Source organism: Acipenser ruthenus, chromosome 16 (genome assembly GCF_902713425.1).
Source record: "Acipenser ruthenus chromosome 16, fAciRut3.2 maternal haplotype, whole genome shotgun sequence".
In the NCBI taxonomy this organism is placed as follows: domain Eukaryota; kingdom Metazoa; phylum Chordata; class Actinopteri; order Acipenseriformes; family Acipenseridae; genus Acipenser; species Acipenser ruthenus.
The window spans coordinates 9,391,313-9,412,189 of NC_081204.1; the positions used below are offsets into that span (position 1 = coordinate 9,391,313).

The 20,877-nt window shown below is 39.2% G+C and overlaps 1 protein-coding gene across 1 annotated transcript in view; it reads right to left on the minus strand.

The window, feature by feature from the left end:
• Positions 1 to 332: 332 nt before the first annotated feature.
• LOC117411851 (macrophage-stimulating protein receptor-like) overlaps positions 333 to 20,877 on the minus strand; it is a 28,898-nt gene continuing 8,353 nt past the window's right edge. Inside the window, exons 3-21 of the mRNA XM_058988736.1 lie at positions 14,928 to 15,104; positions 14,397 to 14,519; positions 13,930 to 14,100; positions 13,297 to 13,457; positions 12,812 to 12,950; positions 12,493 to 12,629; positions 11,831 to 11,998; positions 11,525 to 11,624; positions 9,703 to 9,924; positions 9,051 to 9,197; positions 8,739 to 8,901; positions 6,931 to 7,029; positions 5,363 to 5,572; positions 4,809 to 4,889; positions 3,602 to 3,783; positions 3,336 to 3,445; positions 3,043 to 3,208; positions 1,850 to 1,986; positions 333 to 1,296 (exon numbers count right to left, since the gene is read on the minus strand). Coding sequence (XP_058844719.1) covers positions 1,092 to 1,296; positions 1,850 to 1,986; positions 3,043 to 3,208; positions 3,336 to 3,445; positions 3,602 to 3,783; positions 4,809 to 4,889; positions 5,363 to 5,572; positions 6,931 to 7,029; positions 8,739 to 8,901; positions 9,051 to 9,197; positions 9,703 to 9,924; positions 11,525 to 11,624; positions 11,831 to 11,998; positions 12,493 to 12,629; positions 12,812 to 12,950; positions 13,297 to 13,457; positions 13,930 to 14,100; positions 14,397 to 14,519; positions 14,928 to 15,104 — 2,898 coding nt within the window. The 3' untranslated portion in view covers positions 333 to 1,091. The remainder of the gene's footprint in view (positions 1,297 to 1,849; positions 1,987 to 3,042; positions 3,209 to 3,335; positions 3,446 to 3,601; positions 3,784 to 4,808; positions 4,890 to 5,362; positions 5,573 to 6,930; positions 7,030 to 8,738; positions 8,902 to 9,050; positions 9,198 to 9,702; positions 9,925 to 11,524; positions 11,625 to 11,830; positions 11,999 to 12,492; positions 12,630 to 12,811; positions 12,951 to 13,296; positions 13,458 to 13,929; positions 14,101 to 14,396; positions 14,520 to 14,927; positions 15,105 to 20,877) is intronic.

Here is a 20,877-nt window from a genome sequence, read left to right on the forward strand (position 1 = left end):
TCTTTATCCAATGTATTCCTGTTTAAAAAAAAGACCTAGTGTGCTCCCATGTGCTGTCAAACTTCAGTGTGTACTGTGGAGTTTGTTTTGCAAAACTGTTTCACATTGATCCAAGACAAGGACCTGTTACTGTTGAATGTTTTCTTACAAGGCAGTTACAGTATGTAAAAATTGAGATTTGGAGCAGATTAACAGCTTTTATAATGTAGATGAGATTTACCTATTCACCTCAATGTTGATTACCAGTCATGCAGAATGAACATGGTGACTCAGTAAAGTCGGGTTACAGCATTCAGTACTGTGACCCGCCCTCCCAAAAAATGAAAGCAAATAAATTCCAGTGGTTTAAATTTATCTAAAAAAAAATAAAAATCATATCACAACTTAAAATTATACATTTTTTTAAATAAAAAATGACACTTTCATAAAATGTTTGATTTAAAATTTACAGTCAATATACAGTATACCGTATCTCTGAGGACATTAATTTTTACTTATTTACATTGCATGGCTTTGATTCCGGCCCAGAGCATGTACCAGTTTTAGGTCTCCGAGCATTGTCTTTTTTTTATACATACAGTATACAGCTAGATGAGGTTTTCCCACAACCTCACCTCACACCCTTGCTCCACTGAGAAAACAACATAAAAATGCCTTCCCACTACACAATCAGGATGGTCAGGTTTGTGCATAGCTTTAAAACACTATTCATTTCATGGACACTCCACAGTCCCAACAAAGGATTTTGGTCTCTTAAGATGCCACTGTCACATTGAATGGGATCCAGTTCCACAGATACACTCTTTTTCCCAGTTCCCATTTGGAGCACATTCTTACTATCCTACTTTATCCCACATATTGACGGTAACATCAGTGCAGTGTATAATCCAGTTCCTGGTTTCAGATCTTTTTTAGATTTGGATCCAGATCCTGCTACCATCAAAAGTCAGAAATTAATTTCCTGGTTTTGTCTCCTTTTTATATTTGGATCATGTTGACAGTTAATGAAAGTCTGTATTCCAGTTGCTGGTTTTTGAATCTCACAGCATCAGAGCCTGGCTTGCCAGGGCAGGGAGGGACTGGACTGGTTCTCAGTAAGTGGAATCCATCTCATCCGCAGACTCGGCCTCAGCAGGGTAGGGCCTGGGCTGGTCCAGGTTGACATAGGTCACTTTGAGGCTGATGTAGTGCTCGCCTGCTAAGCCTGACAGGATCTCCTTGACCTTGTAGACCAGCTCTGAGAAGGAGGGGCGCTGCTCTGGCTCTGGGTTCCAGCACTGCAGCATGATGGTGAACCTGAAGACAGAGAAGAAAAGCAACAGTGATGACAAGGAAATAACTGCACCTCAGAGAGACAGACTTGAGCTTCACTCTTGTGGTTAAATTAACATAACATCATCCAGGGATGCCATCATTTTCTTGAAATTATGCAGTTATTATTTTACATGGATTTTATTCCTACCACATATAAACTGTGTGCCTAATCATGTTTCTTCAAAATTGCACAAGTGGTTCTCTGGATATAAGTAAAATAGTCTGAAAAATGCATCCCCAGCTGGGGGGAATAAACAAGTGTTTTAACTTTTACAACTATACAAATTTGATCAACTTTCTAACTTAAGAAACTGTAACATCACAACAGCTGCAATTACTCACTTATGATAATATATTATTTTAAGGCTGACATGTAAACTAAACTGCATTTTAAACATATAGACAATCACAATGATATAGTAACTGTTTCTATTAAAATCCCCAACATTTCTAGAAATAACAAAGCAAATGATATAAAATTAGATAGCACAGCAAAACGCTGTAACATGTATCAGTGGTAATGAAGTGTACTCACAGTGGGTCGGGGCAGTACTGTGGCTGAGGCAACCTCCTGCCCTCCAGAAGATAGTGGGTGATGTCATAGGGGTCCACCTCAGGGTAGGGACTGGCTCCCCGGGTCAGCAGCTCCCACATCAGCACCCCGAACGACCACTAGGGTGGAAGCGCAGGCTTCAGTCATTGCATCACAACGTTAATGGAGCAGCTCTCCACTTTGTCTTATTTAACGTAGCCTTTAGGTAACACATTTTAAGGACTTGAACTTAAGGGCCATTTAAGAATATATGAAAATGTGAAAATAGGTTTAATTTCAGAAAGAGTAATTGAAATATCACCCAGGTAAATAAAATGTCGTGTCTTACAACACAGTTTTCTACTGCACAATCTAAAAATAAAGTGGCAGAAATTGAAAAGTACATGTGAACTACACTTCTGTTTTCTATTGAATCTCAATGAATATGAGCTGTGGTTTATCTGTGTTTTTTCTCACAACTGATAAGGACATGAAGGCTTAACAATTGTTATTCTAGTACTTGGTATACACAAAAGCTTGTAACTGCTAACAATGTTGTCTTGCTGTCTATTTTTAAAATGTACGTTTAACAAGCAGTATTTGTCTGATGTGCTTTTTACTGACTTACAACCTGTGTACTCATTTATATTTAGTAGTTATTCCCTTCCTTTCGTGCAAGTGTTTTCATCAGTGATTTATTGCTTTTGACCACTGTGTGCCTTTTGAAAAGAAGAAGAGCTTTTTTCCCCTTGATACAATACCATAGAAGCACTTACAACAATCAACACTGATACTGTTCCATTGTGACTGTGGTACCATTCACCGCTGTACAATCAATGATGAATTGTAGCTGTCTATGTCTGATATCTCACAAAATCTTCCTTTAACATAATCATAATTGCTTTGATATTTATTATTATATCCTACCAACAGTGTTTTGAACAATTATTGCAGTCTTTTTAAGCATTACCTGAACTCAAAATTGTACTATCTGGAAAAAAATAAAAAAATAAAAAATAAAACAGCACCTTGAATTCCTGATATATAACAAAAAAATACAAACACATGCAAATTAACCCTTTATTCATGTACCCTGGGTGATTTATTAAACTGGCATGAAACTGATAAGGATAAACATAAGTAATGAATTTGTACAATTCATAAAGAATGGTTGCAAGCTTGAGCAGTGAACTTACCACATCTGACTTGGAGGTGAATTTTTGTGTCTGCAGACTCTCAATCGCCATCCATTTCACTGGCAGTTTGGCTTTCCTGTGATCCTGGATGCTGTAATACTCCTTATCGAACACGTCCCTTGCCATGCCAAAATCAGCTACCTTCACAGAATAGGACTCGTCCAGCCTGTCAATGAAATAAACCATCAGGGTGTGCAATGGTATCACTGGGGAGAATTTCCCTTGAAAGTTATATAATTTTCAATACCAAAACAACAGAAATAACACAACAATATTCGTGACTGACTACTCACATGCAGTTTCTTGCAGCCAGGTCCCTGTGCACAAACTTCTTCTGTACCAGATACAACATTCCCTGGGCAACCTGAAGCCCAAAGCCAATCAGGTCCTTCACTGTGGGGTTCTGCGGAGAGAGAGAGAGAGAAAGAGGGATGTTGAAGTCCAGTTAAATATAAGGGAGAGCTAGGACTGGTTCAAGAGAACATTTGAATTATGTTGTGTATATTTTTTGTTAATGTTTACTGGTCCTCCACCTCTAAGTGGTATCCGTGTGTCTTACCCTCTGCTCACAGCGAATGAAGTGGCGCAGGTCTCCGTGCTTCATGTAGGGCAGCACCACCAGGGGGAGCCCCTCATTGGGCAGCATGATCCCCAGCAGGGACAGCACATTGCTGTGGTGGAAGCCCTTCATCAAGATCCCCTCCTTTAGGAACTGTTCCACCTCCTCCACATCTGTGATCCCTGCAACATCAACACAGGGCTCACAGTTACCTCATTTCAACTCACAGCGTATTGGAGCTTTTCATTTCTAATACTTTTACTTCACCTTGTAAAGCCTATTCTTTTTTCTCAATTTATTACACATTTACTATCACATTGTCTTGTACTGTTATACTTGATTGAATGGTTTAAAAACATAAACTGATAAGTTGAAAAATCTGTGGTAGTTGTAAAGTGTAAGAAGTATTTAAGAGGTATGTATTGGTAATGGTTTCTGACCTGTGGTAAAACAAAATGGTTCTGTTTTTATTGGACAATAAAAATAAAAGGTGGCAGATGGAATCATAGAACACAGCCGTGTGCCAGAGTTGAAGCCAATAGAGTTATTGCACTGAATTAGAAAGCAATGTTTCAAATAAGTTTACCACCTGGAAATGTCACATATAAATATGGCAGCTGTGAGAGGTCCAGTTAAGGCTACTGCCACGTTTAAGCTGCATAAAAGGTACTGACCACCTTTGAGGTGAGGGCTGTTCTACTGTATTGTACCTTCAAAGGTTTTTCAAACTGAAGAAAATGTCGGTTTTCCTCTCCAGCTGTAACAATGTCAACCCTGTATCCCCCCTGGTTTAATTAACTCCTGACCTCCCCACTGCAATTATTATTATTATTTGTTTATTTAGCAGACGCCTTTATCCAAGGCGACTTACAGAGACTAGGGTGTGTGAACTATGCATCAGCTGGAGAGTCACTTACAATTACATCTCACCCGAAAGACGGAGCACAAGGAGGTTAAGTGACTTGCTCAGGGTCACACAATGAGTCAGTGGCTGAGGTGGGATTTGAACCGGGGACCTTCTGTTTACAAGCCCGTTTCTTTAACCACTGGACCACACAGCCTCCACTGCAAGCTTAGATCTGTCTGCTGCCAGTCTGAACTCACACCCCTTTGGCTGCAGAACATGATCACACATCACGAAGGAATTGTTTGTTTCTTTCCCTCTAGCCCTAAATAACACAGGGACCGAAAAAACAGGAACACTCACTGTTCAGTGACTTGACAGCACAATGGATTTCTCTGTAAGTGGGGTCCATATAATAGCCATGGTAAACTATCCCAAAGTGACCTGAAATGACGTGAGAAAGATTATTGTAGCCAGCTCTTAATTACCCTTCTTCATACTGCAGCATTGCTATTTCCTTTATAATACTCAGATATTTTACAGCACTAGTATTTTGTTTTCTATTTGGGTACACCTGTTAGACATTTGACAATGTTGATAACATGCACGATTATCCTTAATTATGCTTTCACTATTATTTTCCCCATACTTTACTACACTTTGTTTCTATATCTAAACTGCTAGCCTATGGCGTAGCGCTGCAAACTGTGCATGGATACATATTACTGTACAAATAGCAGACTCTCCTTATTGGAATTGTCTCATAGTAGTAAAATATGTAAGAATAAGCACAGTGATTCATATTTATCAGCTTGCCTTTTGTTCATTTATATTATTTTGATTAAATCCAGCCCTACACCTATGAGGAAGCTGTCAGTCATCTACTAAAGCAGGTTTTTATTTTTGTTGCTGCCCACCTTTGCCAATGACCCGGTCTTGATGCACCTTTAGCTTCTCAGCTGGAATCAGCACATCCTTCACCTCCTCCAGCAGCTCTGGTCGGAAGCTGGTGATGGAGATCTTGTCAGGAGCCAGGAGGGGGACGAGTGACCCGTCATAGCTGCCAGTGTACAGTGGGCTCCGTAACATTATCCCAGACGAGCCAGTGTTGGGAGTTGATGGTGCGTCTGAAGGGAGGCAAAGCGAGGTCATAGCTAGGTGTTACAGTGGAACATATTCAGTGCCAAAAAATAGCACTTTCAATAGAAATTCAACTCATAACTCCAGTTGCCTAACCCTGATCCTCGAGAACGACAAAAAGTTTCATTTTAATTGGCAGTAATTATTCATATACAATGAACGCATATGTATCATTTAACATTTATAAGGCCATCCAGGAACCGGATTTTCTTACAACAGTATTTAAACACATTGTTTGTACATTAAAGTGTTTCACAAGAACATACGCAGAAATGATCACCACATAAAGGGCCTGGTGTAAGGATAGGCGCAGTGCAAACAATTGCGGCTGCAAAATCCAAATTGCCTAGCGACCAGGCAATTATTTTGCACTGCGGCCTTTGTAAACTTAAGAGCAATGCAAATGACTCAACATGCACAAATAATGAGCCGCAATCATGACAATGAGGGTTGAAATGAGCGCCGCCTGTGCATCGGGCTATTTAGCGGACGCACTTACAGCCCAGAGGTGAGGTGAGTTAGGAGTACTGAGAGCAGTAGGCGCTGTATGAAGGATAATAAGGTCAATAAGAGCCAAGTGTTACCGCACAGATAGCAGCCATCCTGAGGCCAATGGCAGGTCTCTGAAGGTGTGTGGTTTTATACAGCTCTTAATTACTCACTGCTACAATGGTTTGCACCTTGTAAAAGCAGGTGCAAAGCTTTTGAAGGGTCAGCATTGCCCAAGTACACTGCAAAATCCTTACATCTCATTATAATGTTTGCACCAGCTTAGTATTACAAACCCCGCCCAATTCCATGCTCTCTTCTTCATTTGAATACATTTCAATGGATTAATGATGGCAAAGTACTAATGTGATAACGGGTGCAGAATGCCAGGTGAAAACCATTCTTTATCTATGCCACATTTATAGTGGCCGCTAAAGTCCCACGTTACGGCCGCTAAACAAAGTTTGTGCGTGCAAAACGCAGAGTTTGGCCGCAATATGGGTGTTTTGCAGCCACAAATCACTTTGCACGCATCCTTACATCAGCCCCATAGTGTTACACGCTGTGAGTGCTGTTTTATGTTCCCTAGAAGGCATTACAAACAGTATGTCTTGGTTGAAACAGAAAATTCCTGGACTAGGTTATCTCAAAAGAGTTTGGACCCACAGCCCTAGTGCTGTTGTGGAATCAGTAACAGAATTCTCAAGTTGGCTAAACTACAGAATGCAGACTGGCAGACATTAATGAATTTAATTTTGAATTAACTCCTGCTAACACATGAGAATGACTTGTTTTATAGCTATGTTCTATCCGAGTAGAGTGCAGAGCTTTAAGGAAATCAATTGTAAAAACTCACCTCGCCTATAATCGCCAACTGGTGACAGATTTGTAGGATCCACCGTTCTGTTTATATTTGAAATGCTGACGCGAGACAAGTGTTTCTTTGCTTTTTCAGCTGAAAATGTCCAAAAACATAAACGTTCATTACCTTGCACTGCAAATGGTTGTTACATGGTATCTCATCCATCGTCATTCATGTCTGTCATTGTCTTTGGTTCCAACTGCTACTTTTCGATCTATCAGAATGGTCCATTGATGTTGTCATTCTCGAGTAATAGTATAGTAATCATTTGTTGGGATAATGAAGCACTTGTATCTTGAGTTCTTATTTATGGACCACACATTTGGAAAATGTATTTAACCCTCAGAGTACTACAGGGGCGATGATCGGCCCACGGAGGTGTGCTTCGTGAGGATTAAAGGGCCGATTATCGAACATAGATCTGCCCTCCCATTTGCTCTCTGTTATTTTTTTATTGGTCAATTTTACCTAGCAACAAACTGTGCCGAGCAACAGCAGAGGACTTTGGTGTTAATATTAGCCAATTAAAATGGTTGTGAAGCGAACACCTTTTTTTTATTGGTTAAAAAGAAAACCCTGTCTCCTAGGCTAGCTGAGAGTTGAGAAATGGCGGATTAGAGAGTGAGTTTTTAAGCGATTCGGACAGAGATTATGTTGAGGGTTTTACGGCTTCTGAGGCTGATAAAACGTATAATTGGTTGGGACTGTATAGCTATGTGGATAGTGATGACAGCGATTTAAAAGAGGAGGGGGATGAAGAAGGAGGAGTATGTGGCGGGAGGTGATGACAGTACAGACAAAGACGTGCCTTTAATTCGGTTGCTGAACAAAAACTTCAGAGTCCCGATTTGGACCCAAGTAACAGAATTGCCAGAACAGAAAATAACATCGAATATAAAGAAGTATACATAGGTTAGTGACTTCACCAAATTGGATTTACAAACCACTGAAAAAAAACACTGATTGCAAAAGGACTTTACAGAGAATAAGCTTCCGTGCCAATTCAGATGTCTCCACAACTCAAAGTAAGTTACGTGTATTAATAATAATAATAATAATAATAATAATAATAATAATAATAATAATAATAATAAGTAGTAGTTTTGCATATGCTTTTATATTTAATTAACACTTATTTGTGTTGGTATACATGTTGTACAATCTTTATATAAAAGAAAAGGCTTTCGAGGGCAAGTACGATACTGTGCTGTGCGGTTCCGATCTGTTTGTACAGATAGATGCGTTGCTTGCAAAATTGAATATATCTTTTGATTCATTGTTTGTAAACATCTGTGGTTTTTTACATTTAAAAAAAAAACATTCTGGGGATTTATATGTCGTATTTTGAAAGTGTTTATGTGCATGGTTGGTTTTGAAAATAACTGATGTTTTGATGATAAAAATACCGTTTGTATAACAAAGGTGTCTTTGCCAATACATATTTCTATATTCAGTCCAAAAATATATCAATAACAGAAAGAACAAAAAACTTCAATGTCTTACATTTCTTGTGATATATAGGTTATAGGTTTCATATAATATATATATATATATATATTTTTGGGTGTAAAATTAAGTAATTTGCTATGCTATCCCAAGCGCTGTTATTTGCGTGTGACAGCTGTAGTCCTGTGGCGTAGAGCACTCGCCGTGACGTAGTACTCTGAGGGTTAAATGTCAGCATAGAACAGGTTAATGAATCAGCCCTTCATTTTTGGATCAAATGCACCCGATCGGCCTTACCGAATTGCTTCTGTTGTTCTCTTAAGTTAATGATAGAAGAATAAGAAGCTTGCTGGTACCTCTCTTTTTTTTCCTAAAGTGTATCACCAGGAAGGCGAACGCAGCCACCACCAGCATTGCCATGAATGCCCCCAGCACGATGCCTATCACAGGTTGGCCCTGGCTGACAATGACCACACGACCCAGGTCAACACATAGGCCGTTCTCGCCATTGATGCAGATCTGAGGGATGGACAGTTTATGATCTATACTAAATAAGATTAATCAAGGTATGGCAAAACACTTCTTTTTAAAGTGTAGCTATACATGTACTCAATAAGTCATGTTACTACTTATAATACCACTACTACGACTACTACTAATAAACTCACCTTCACTGGTAACCCGTCACTGGGGACAGTCAGGTTTTTAGGAATTCTGCAGGTAACTTCATTTTCCAGCACTTTAGCATTGCAATCCACTCCTCCAATAGTCATGTTAACTTTCATGCAGTCAGTTACTAAATTCAGCTTCTTGTGCTGCAAAATAAAAATGTTCATGCTGTTATTTATACATGTATTTATTTATTTGTATTGATTTGTTTGTAATGTACAGCTATGGCCAAGAATTTTGCATCACCTTATTGTATTAACTCACTATGCTTCATAAAGTCACATGAAACCTGCTGAATAATGTTACGTTAAGATATTGAATTCATACCGCTTTGTAGTTTTCCATACACTTAAGGAAAAACTGACAAATTAAAAATGTGACATTTTGAAATTGAACATACTGTACTACTATTATGGTTTCCGGTAGACTCTGTTGCGATATCATTGTGTATTTTATTTGATTACATGATGTTAAATAAAATATCTCAATTATGTTCATGTAGTTTTTTTTACATTATATCTGATTTCTATTGTCCAATAAAAACTTTTGGCCAAAGCTGTACATCTCTGGCTGAGATGAAGCAAATAGAGCACCACATCATACATTTACTACATTGACAAAATGCCCCAAAATACCCCACAGTGTACGTACGTGTAAATCCACTTCATCCTGGCCGGGTTGCAAACGCAGCACGTTGTCCTCCTGTTCGAAGGGGATGACCTCTGCGTCGGGGGAGTAAAAGAAAGGAAACTTTTGCAGTCCCTGAGTCCAGTCCATAGTAAATGTGAGATCCCCCGGCTCCGGATCTTCCATGATCGTTAATGGGGGGGTCGAGCACACCATCTTCTCTGAACTCAGCGCTGGACCACACACCTGAGCGACGGGTCAACAGAGTAACAAGCAGGTTAGTCTATTCTTTCTGTATGCTGTGATAATGTGCAGAACAAAACATGATACTGTAGCTTAAATTGCTTCCATTAAAAGCATTACAGGCTATTGTATTTTATTATAACTTACATTAGAACCTGCAATATCTGATTTAATTGGTTACAGGGGTTGATCAGATGGTTGTTATAAGACATTGTAGATGCTTTATTAACTTTGGGGCATTATAAATTAACAATGTCAGGTGTAGTATATCAGTGCATCTAAAACACCAAATTACGGTTCTGAACGTACAAAGAAAATCTGTGAAAATGACAGCAAAACAAAGCACTTTAATACAGTATTTGGCAATTTACAAAACAGCATTCTATGCCAAAGTAATCAAAATTTTTTTTGCACCTTGAATGCAACAAGAATGCATGCACACAAACTGGGTTTGGAAGTCAACGTGAAAATCTTGTTTCATCTTTTTTTTAACAGTACAGTAATTATTTAACATGGTTAAACTAGGCAGTTACGTGAAGTGATAGCATGCAAAAAGTGAAACTGAATTCCCAAACACTTGTTTATTTTTTTGAACTGCAACTGAATCCACTGTTTTAGACCCATAGTAAAATAAGCATTGACTATTTTCCATCAGTACCGTTCAGTTGGTAGCAGCATGCGTAAATGACACATGCTAGAGGTCCATCGGTTAATAGAGGGTATTGTATTTTACAGAATTGGCAGCAGTGTGGAGTAGTGGTTAGGGCTCTGGACTCTTGACCGTAGGGTCGTGGGTGCAATCCCAGGTGGGAGACACTGCTGCTGTATCCTTGAGCAATGTACTTTACCTAGATTGCTCCAGTAAAAACCCAACTGTATAAATGGGTAATTCTATGTAAAAATAATGTAATTGTATGTAAAAATAATATGATATCTTGTAACAATTGTAAGTCGCCCTGGATAAGGGCGTCCTACTAAGAAATAAATAATAATTGGATATGACAGGTTCTACTGTATATAGGAAAACATGTGGTTCCCATTAAAAGTGAATATTAAAAAGGGAGTTTTCGGAATGTCAGAGCTGAAGTTACTTTTATGTAATGAGGACATGAGTCAGCTGTTATTGTTTATGTTAGAATTACAGTTAGAAATGAGAACTTTTGGTGTAGATCCAGTCCTGATATTTTTTCCAACCAGGTCCTAAATTGGCTAATTACACAGACAAAGGGTCAATGAACTCATTTAGGATTTGATTGGAACAAAGTCCTGGACTGCAACAAACCTCCAGGGTCACAGATGGGAACCACTGATGTTGGAAGTGAATGAGAGAATGGAGTATTGTAAACAAGACGTGACTGCATTCTAGAATGGTAGCATTATCTATTTTAAATTTAAAAACAGACAATGTTAACATTATACATTTAAAACACTAAGCAAATAGTACAAGGTAATAACGTTGGGAATTAGTATGTATTACTATTACATACTATTACTCATGTCATCTTAATTTAATGGTATTTAGTTTTACTTCTCCAGTACGGCATGAGATGATCCCTCCTGGAACCATTCATTACAGTAATCCTGTTTCACACAATACACCTACCGTATATACAGCCTTAAAATCCTTCTCGTGGGGCTCAAACAAGATGATCGTCTCGTAGACAGAATCTAGATTTCTGCCAAAAATTGTGATATTTGATCCACTGTATTAGAGGAAAAAAATAGAAAACTTGACAGTTATAAAACATTTATATATGATCTTCAAGACAACATGCTACAGGTATATATTATAACAGTTAAGTGAGAATTATGCTTTGATAAATAAGCCTAAATTGTTCATTACTTTTAAACACACCAGTGTTTGAAAGCAATCCTTCCTTTGTGTTCTGTGCTGGGATGTCAGACTCACCTCTCAAAGCCACATTTCGGGAGGACCATCGTTATAGTGGGGTTCTCTTTGTATTTGAACGACTGGGATGTCGACACCTGGGCTGCATCTATCTTCACCTCCGGAACAACCTCCAGAACAATTTCCATGGCCGGCGTTACGCAGACTATCGAAGACGTGCTGGTACTCCTGGGGGTTAGATTGAAAGACGCAGACCACAACAATCCCCTCTTTACATCATGTTCTGATTAAAACAATACATGTCATTTGAAGTCCTTCTGGAATTTATTCGCACACTTTTTGTTGATAGTCGTAAGAAAACGTTCTGTACTCATACTTTGCCAAACCAATCTCTTACAGTGTCTAAGTGGGACAACAGCCACACAGGCATTTAAACTCATGACCTTTCACCTCTATATTTAATATAATAATAAAAATAATAATAATAATAATAATAATAATAATAATAATAATAATAATAATAATAATAATAATAATAATAATAAAGCTTTAGATTAACATTTCCAAGCCAGACACAGTATATTTTAACAACATGAGGTGCACATTACTGGCCCACAGAAAGTGTCACTTGCAAATATTAGACACCATCAAGCCAGTAATGACCATAATGCTAAACAAAACAATGTAATTACTAAGCTGTCTTGCTGAGTCACTTCTTATACCTCATGATGCGGCACTCCTTCCCATTCATGGTCACTGCCCTTCTATTGCCTGCATCCAGGTGGGTCCCTGTCAAGGTGATCAAGGTCCCCCCTGCTTTGGGACCAAAGTCAGGCAGGATCCCAGTGACATTGGGTTTCTGATAAGAGGAGAAAATCCCAGTCAGAAACATATTGAGAGAAACAATATGAAACCTCCAGTGGGGCCTTATCTCAGTGACTAAGATGATCTTATTACATTTTCACCAACTACATTAATACCCGTGCTCTAGACTTCTGTTAACCGTAACACAAAAAAAAGGATAAATCCAAAGTTAGTTACCACAAATGTGAATCCGCTGATTTTTGCTTTGCCTTCGATGTAATACGACCCGCCGACTCCGCCTTCGTTAATGTTCACCACGATGGTGAGAGGCTTTGAGAGCTCATCGGCTCCTGTAGTCTCTATTCTGCAGACCAGACTAGGGAAAGAATTAGAGGATAAGCCGACAATGCAATCAAAATCACATGCATACATACTGTATTTCAAATATATTTCATGAACAATACAATTCACAAGCACCAGCGTTATTAAACTCCTCCCATACATACAGTAAACAAAGAAAAACAAAATAGACCTGCCATCAAAATGACCAAAAGCATAAACATGTTAACAATGCAGCCACAGAACACTGAATCATTCAGAATGATTGCAAGCAGGGTTAAACATACTTAATAACCTCCAATTGTAGCTAGATGTCTAAAATACAAGACAAGAAAGGAAAGGAAAGGAAAGGAAGAAGGCCTGTACTGGGTGTAGTTACTCACTAGGTTCCGCTACTCTTCTCAATCTGCACTTTGCAGTCTCTCTCCCCCACCTTCACCAGTTGAGTGCTGGCCTTGGTGTAGGGTCGTAGTGGGGACTGGAATTCCATCCCACAGAGTGTCAGCTCTGTCCCTCCATCAGGGGGTGCTGTCTTCGGGAAGAACTACAGGAGCAGAAGGAATACCATCCAAGTCATATGTGTTGAATACTGTTTTTGGTCTATCCGTTTTTACATTATGTAAAGTGTACAGTAATATTCATTTACCCTGATATCCATAGTTCTACAGTATATTATAGGTTTAATTGTGTACACAACTAATAAAATGTTCCCCTCTCTGCGTTAAATGTTAACAACTCTTGCCTATTTGTTTTCTGACAATTACCAATACACCCAAGAAACTTGCCTAGAAAAAGACAATTGATTTAATTGATTAGCACAATACAGTATGCTGACTAACACTGGTTTTTGACATGCCATCTGAACAGTCAGAATACATTTTACCCAAACTAACTGTTTAATGCTGTAGGTACTTGCTTTACATGACTCTCTCTGCTGTTAATAAAAATAAAGAAAACATTAAAAAAAGAATGAAAAAAAGAATCTGCATCTCTTTTTCTGAATTTTTCTCAGTTACCTCATTGATAACGGGCGCACAGGATTTATCCCTCCACTGGGTGGAGCACTCCTCCCTCCAGGTACAGGTTCCCTCACACCAGCCACAGCTCATGAACGCAGGTGCTGTCAAGCACCTGTTGCAAGACAGGAAATGGTGGCAACCTGGTCCTCTTTTGGAGACCTTAGTCACCTGTTAATGTTGGAGATATCGTTAAGGTGAGCAAAACCTACAACCCAACAGGGTAAGGACACTCCACTGTATTGTTTAATGTTTGTGAAACAAAACATTCCCAGAGACATATGCAAAGTGTATATACTGATGTGAGTCTAGCTGCTGGCTTTAAAGTAGCGGTCTAAAGGTGTAATGTCAAAATTCAGTCAGTACAAGAGCTAGAGTAGGAGTTTTGGTCGAGAGCGAAAGTGTGACCGTTTGCTAAACACTATATTAAATAAACAAAATGTGTAAGAGGAAAGAAGACGATGTACCTTGTTTCCGGTTATAAAGAGCAGGTGGTCGGGTGGAAGCTCTGCTGCAATGGAGGACACCGGGTGCTTCTCATCGAGGGAATAGTTAGCAAAGAGGATGGGGCCTGATCTGCGGAGCACAGCCTGCAAAACAAGTCCAGTTAGGTCAATACTCAGCAAATGAAACTGCCCAACCACCAGACTAAAGGCATTTTTTTTTTTTTTTTAAACCAGGCGTTTGGTTTGCTTGGTTTTTCTAACAGTTTCTTTTTTTTATTGCTGCTACATTGAGCACCATTTACACGAAAGACATTGTTTACGTCTATTTATAAATGGTTCACCTTGAGAACCTGAACCTTTATTTGAAGAAAGTCTGTTTATACGCAGATTTTTCCTACCTGCATATAACGCCTGCCCTTGGTTTAATTATATACTGTATAGTGTTGGAAATTTGCCACAACAATGGGAACAAAGTAACCGTGCAGAACTTGTTAATTTGAGAAGTACTGCGTGAAGGTCCTTGCCTGTCTCTAGACTGCTTCTAGTCTTTACCTGGAAAAGTCTCCCGTCCGATGTCCCCAGGTGAGCCACAGTCTTCTTTTCAATGGGAGTGACCAGGATGGAAGTCAGAAGGACCCCCTTCATCGCTCTGTTGAAGAGATCCACTCGGTAGTAGGGTTTGGAGACAAGTGTTGGGGTGTCGAAGCAGCTCTTATTGCCATTCATACTCTGAAATCACAAAAACACATGCATGAACTTTTACACTGGAACTAGGCACACGTAGACATCTGTGTCTTAATTGTGATGCAGCATGCCATGCATACCGCGGAAAATTAGCACAGTAATTGTGACTTCCACTATGCTTTACTACTTTTTTTATTTTATTAATATACATTTGCAGGGCAAATCCCAAAATGTTCTTTCTGTGGTTATTTTTTGCTACATAAAAACTAAAGCTGACACTGTCCACTGGTATAGATATTTGTTGGGAATATATGACACAAGAAGCTGAAAATAGTTTGTATTGGTGACACATACTTCCCATGGCTCCACCAACTGTCAGAAATAAACCCAATATTCAATTTTTGCTATAAGACATTTAGGATCTTTGAATAAAACACTTGCTGTAATTATAAATTCATAGACTATATATTGCTCTGGATGTCATCGAAAGACACAATCACAAGGTGGGAAAAAAATATAAAATCGTATACTGCATTTTCAACCATAAATATGAAGCCTTAATAAAAGCATACTACAAGAATAGAGTGGGATATAGATCTCTGTTTGTATTGCTGTTTGTGTTTTATATGTATTATTATGATAGAATTGTTTTCTTATCCCAACTTTGGAAGGCAATGGTTAGTTAAAGTGTTCACCAGTGTAACGTAATAGCTAAGCCAGAATGTCCTACCGTGACAAACAGACCAGAAATACTCAGCTAAAGGTTGCTTTTAGAAGTGTTTCTGACAAACCGTTCCCTCTAACAAATCCCCTTAATACTGGATACAACTGGAGTGATTTTCCGTTTACACATCTGCCTATAGCTTCCTCTGACAGCGGCAAATCCCTATTACAATACGCACTTTGAAATTTCAGGATACTTGTTGCTGGTTATTTATGAACAGTATTGACAAATTCTGTGGTTTGAATATTCCTGTTGTGAAATATTTAGCATGCAATGTCTGTAAAAACCGGTGTATAATTTGCACCAGGGTATAAGGCCCGGCTGAAGGACTGCAATAAAACTTACAGAGACTTATCAAACAAACCCATCTAGGTCTGCTGTACACCTAAAACCACAGTATCCAAAAGAAACTGCCCTGCTACCTGTGTAGCTGAAAGATTCAACGAAGAGGACAGAGCGGATGGGTGCTGTTGTGGATCCTATACTGAGGACTGAAGTCTTTATTGCAGCTGTTTGTTGATTCTATCAAGAACTGAAAGCTTTGTTGCCGAGTTTGATCCAATGTAGGATTGAAGACTTTGTTGCAGAGAGGAGAGTTTTTGTACTGGACACTTCAACAGATTGCGTTTCCAAGCCAGCAGACCAAAAGTCTAAGCTTCAAGGAACCGTTGAGTATAATTCCAGTTACATTTTCCTTTCATGGAACTAAATTAATTAATTGTAACACATTCACATAGAATTGTACTGTTAATTATTTAGTTTGCACACTTGTGAAATAACTTTTAGTGAAACTTGATGAAGTAACTAAGTAATCTACCTCATATTGTTGTATGAAAAATGTCTTTAAAAGTAAACTTGCCATATACTTAATCTGTATAACATTAATAAGCTTAATGTGATATATTTGAAGATTGTCTGCATCATCTCAGTTGAGGCTGTGTGCTTGGATGTGGGCGTGTGTGTGTGTGTGTGAGCAAGCTACTAAGTCACAGCCTGCTTGCTTGAGTGCTGCTGGCGTGTGAGGAGACAGGTGGTGTCATATTTCAATTGCCTGCTAGTCAAGTTAAGGCAGTGAGTTTTCTAACTGTGTTTTGTGCTTAGAGACTAAGACATTTACTTTCTGACTTTTCTGATTTCTGATTATTATTTTGTGTACTTAATAAAATACTCCTATTTATTAAACATCCCTGTTTTTTAAAACATTCTACAAAAGAAATTCAGAGGTGCTGCTACTGGTTAGCCTATTTAACACTTTGTGCAATGTAAACAAGATGGCTATGTGATGCAATCTAGTGAGAGTTGAGGAATATACATTTAACACATTTGTGTACAACATGTATTGTGTTTCATGGTAGGCTTTAATTTACGAAATAAAGAGCTTTCTGAATATACAAGAATGTTTGCAAACGGAGTGTGTAGAAGGTGTGTCCTTCTTTAGTCTGGAACTTTAACTGATTAGCGCTATTTAAACAATTCTGTGTTTAATCTCCTAAATAGAACTATCAGCGGCTAGCCATAGAAAGAATAGGGTGTTCTCAATTAGGGCTCTATAGACCTTTTTGCAGTTGCCTTGCACCTAGCAATGGTCTCTTAGGAAGTTGCTATGGAGAAATAACAGCCTCTTTTCTAATAGTATATTACTATAACTATGGGTTAAAGCCTTGTCGATAGGCCTGTATATGTTAATGGATATGGTATGTGGATTTACAGCATTGTTTTAAAGTAAGTACTTTTCAAGGTCAGCCATGGTATTTTTCTACATCCCTTAAAGGGCATTGGAAAGAGGAAGGAAAGCTATGTTTTCAGTTATCCAGAGGCGCATGGATGAAGTTAATTCTGCGATACATGAACAATACTGTCAAGTTGGCACTGATTATGCCCAGTGGCCATTGCAACCATAGCAGCAGAAGTGTGCCATGCAAAGTGGAAGTATGGAAACAACAAAGATAGCTCTTAACAGGAAACAAGTGCAGGAAACAGCTAGTTTTGTGCAGTGATGATGTTTACAAAACCACAGCTCCAGTGCACTCCATGACAGAACAGGACAGTACTGAGAGCCAAGACAAACAGTGTGGTGGCTAGGAGGACCTGTAGGATCAGTACTTGCAAGGTTACATCATTATTCCAGATGTTTTTAATAGTCTGGCTGTTTTTCTATTTCATTAAGGAGGGATGATGTTGGGACAAAGTATTCTGTTGCGTTAAGTGCTTGGTTGTAAAAAGGCACTGCATTCTGGGGCTATGGAGAAACCATGATATTCCCGTATTTGTCAGAGATTGAAAGCATATATTTGGCCATTTACCAGAGGATGAATTCAAACCCCAAAAATAATAGTATATTATCCATAAAAAGGTATAAACTTACACCCTAACAATGAGCACTAGTCCAAATGCACCTTCCATTTCCATTTCCACATCAGACTAACAGTGTGCTCAACAATAGGAAATTACCCAAATCAATGCGGGAGGAATGACCCTTTTAGCAGAACACTTTCAGTGATGCAATTTTAAACCTGATCTACAATCTCAATGTGTAATGATTCCACAGATAATAGTCCCTCTTTAAAGCTGTTATAGAAGAATTCTCTGTTTACAATACTTGCTTTCAGATAGTCTACTATTCCTGGGTAATTACAGCGTGAGATTAAAATGATCCCCACCCTTTCATGGCCTTCCTTTCATTAACCAATCAGGTGCTTCCTCTAATGACTGACCTGCTTTGTAGCCTGGAACATGCTTTAACACGACTAAGGTCACGAATGACCTCGGAAGTGAAACAGTAGCATAACATAACATGCTATAACATGTTTTCCTTTCAAAACTCGACATTTGAAATTGCACAACAAGTAAGATTTATGGAATTTTGGATAGCCATAACCACTTAAAGAAGGAGAATCTTGATGTATCTAGAAAATAGGCACTGTTCAGGCCTGAACTGTATAGTCAGACAGGTATCTACTGCTTTCAGCCCCTCACCTTTCACAGTCACGAAATGCATCCCTGTGCTGTACCTGCCCTATGGAGAGACAGACTCTTTTAACCCTTTGTGGTCCATTGTCGGACTGGGTCTGACATTGCAATTATTCCTCACAGGTCCTTTGTCGGACTGGGTCCGACATCATTATAGCAACGCAAAAAACGGGTTTCTAGTCGTTTTTTCTCCAGAAAAAGCCGAGAAAACCATTCAATTGCCGAGTGGGAGCGACAGGAGCAGAGACAAGTCAAAAAAAAATTTTTTAAATAAAAGGCGTATCTCATGATTAGTCATACATGGCCTGGTGTCAGATAACGGGGCGGTCGTAGTAAACAAGCTGGCTGATCAGTGCATCAGCGCACAGAGAACACGGACATTTGCAGAGCTTTTTTGAGATGTTATAGTAATAAAATAATGACTTGGATTGCATTATTGAGGAGTATGGTGATAAAACGAGTGATCAGGAGATGATCGATCGGTATGTACGACTATTATTTTTATTATTATTTATTTCTTAAATAGCTGAAAGCGATAGCGAACGAAAGGGTGGGGCGGGGCTGGAGATGCCTAGTGAGTGCTTTGTTGATATGCAGGGCCATTTAAACCCGTTTGACTGTGGAAAAAAATACTTTTAAACAGCGCGTCTAAAATTAACTGCGCGTGTGAAAATTAATTAGACCTGACGTGCCTGACGCGCGATTAATAAATGGACCGCAAAGGGTTAAAGTAACATGTAAGTAAAACCCTGACAGAAACCAACTGCGTCATGCTTTTTCTGACAAAAAGTTGTGGGAAATGACTTATAAATCAGGCGAGCAAAACACTGTTGCTGCAATCACAGAAACATCCTATTTGATCTTCAGTTCCACTCAGAACCAGATACCACCAACATGCTGAGACACAGAAAGAATCTGTACTGTAGTTTCACCGGGTACTGTAGTTTCACCAGGTCCATGACTAACCCTTACCCTGTTATTTGTTTAATATATTTACTGTTTCTATGCACATAATCAAAGATTTCCCTTCTCAGTCTGGGCAACTCCTTCTGCATTCCAACAATTCTTTACTTTCAGAAAGCCACTGACTTTACCTAGGCATTTCAAAAGGAATTATTGGTACTTATCGGGAAGCGGGTAGGTTATGCTTGTGTGTCCTTCACTGCCCAGGAAATATATTAAAAACAAATAAAAAAACACATATCTACTGCATATTGTATTAAAAATCATGCTTTCCTAGTCATTTCTGTAATCATGTAATTTCTATAAATACCAGCTGTTTGATGAGCCATCTATAACAAACTCCTCCCTCTTTCACAGACGTCTGAGCATTCCTGTGTTTTTCTCCTCACAAATAATTAAGTAATTTAATTTGTTTAATTGGATGGCAGGGCTGGGAGGTTAGACCTCCCTGCTTGCCTAATTAAAATGAATGTGCTGCAAGGGGCCAGGGGTGAATTGAACAATTGACAATCAATTAACTCAGGTCACCTGCCTTTGTTGTTTTTTTTTTGTGTGTCTGTTTAATCTTGGGGTGGAGTTGGAGGTAGAGATCTAGATTGAGATCAAGGTCCAAGTCCAGGTCCGTCATCACTTTCTTGAATGACTCATTTTTAACCCGTAAAGCCCCACTGGGTGAGCTGCTCTACAGGTGAAAAGGTGTTTCCAACTTTCGTTTCTGAATATGATTTGTGGACTGTTCCATCTTGTTTGTCTTAAGTTTTAGCCTGGAATGTTAAAGTTCTGTTTTTTTTTTTTTAAATTTAGTCTTTGCCAATTATTTTTTTATTATTTTATTATTTTCTCCCAATTTGGAATGGCCAATTATTTTTTAGGTTCAGCTCACCGCTACCACCCCTGCACTGACTCAGGAGGGCGAAGACGAACACACGCTGTCCTCCGAAGGACACTGCGGACTCACCATGCAGCCACCCAACAGCTACAGCGTCGGAGAACAACGCAGCTCTCAGGCAGCTTACAGGTAAGCCCGCAGGCACCCGGTCAGACTACAAGGGTCGCTGGTGCGCGGTGAGCCGAGGACACCCTGGCCGACCTAACCCTCTCTCCCCCCGGGCGGCTCTCGGCCAATTGACCGCCGCCCCCTGGAAGCTCCTGGGCAAAGGA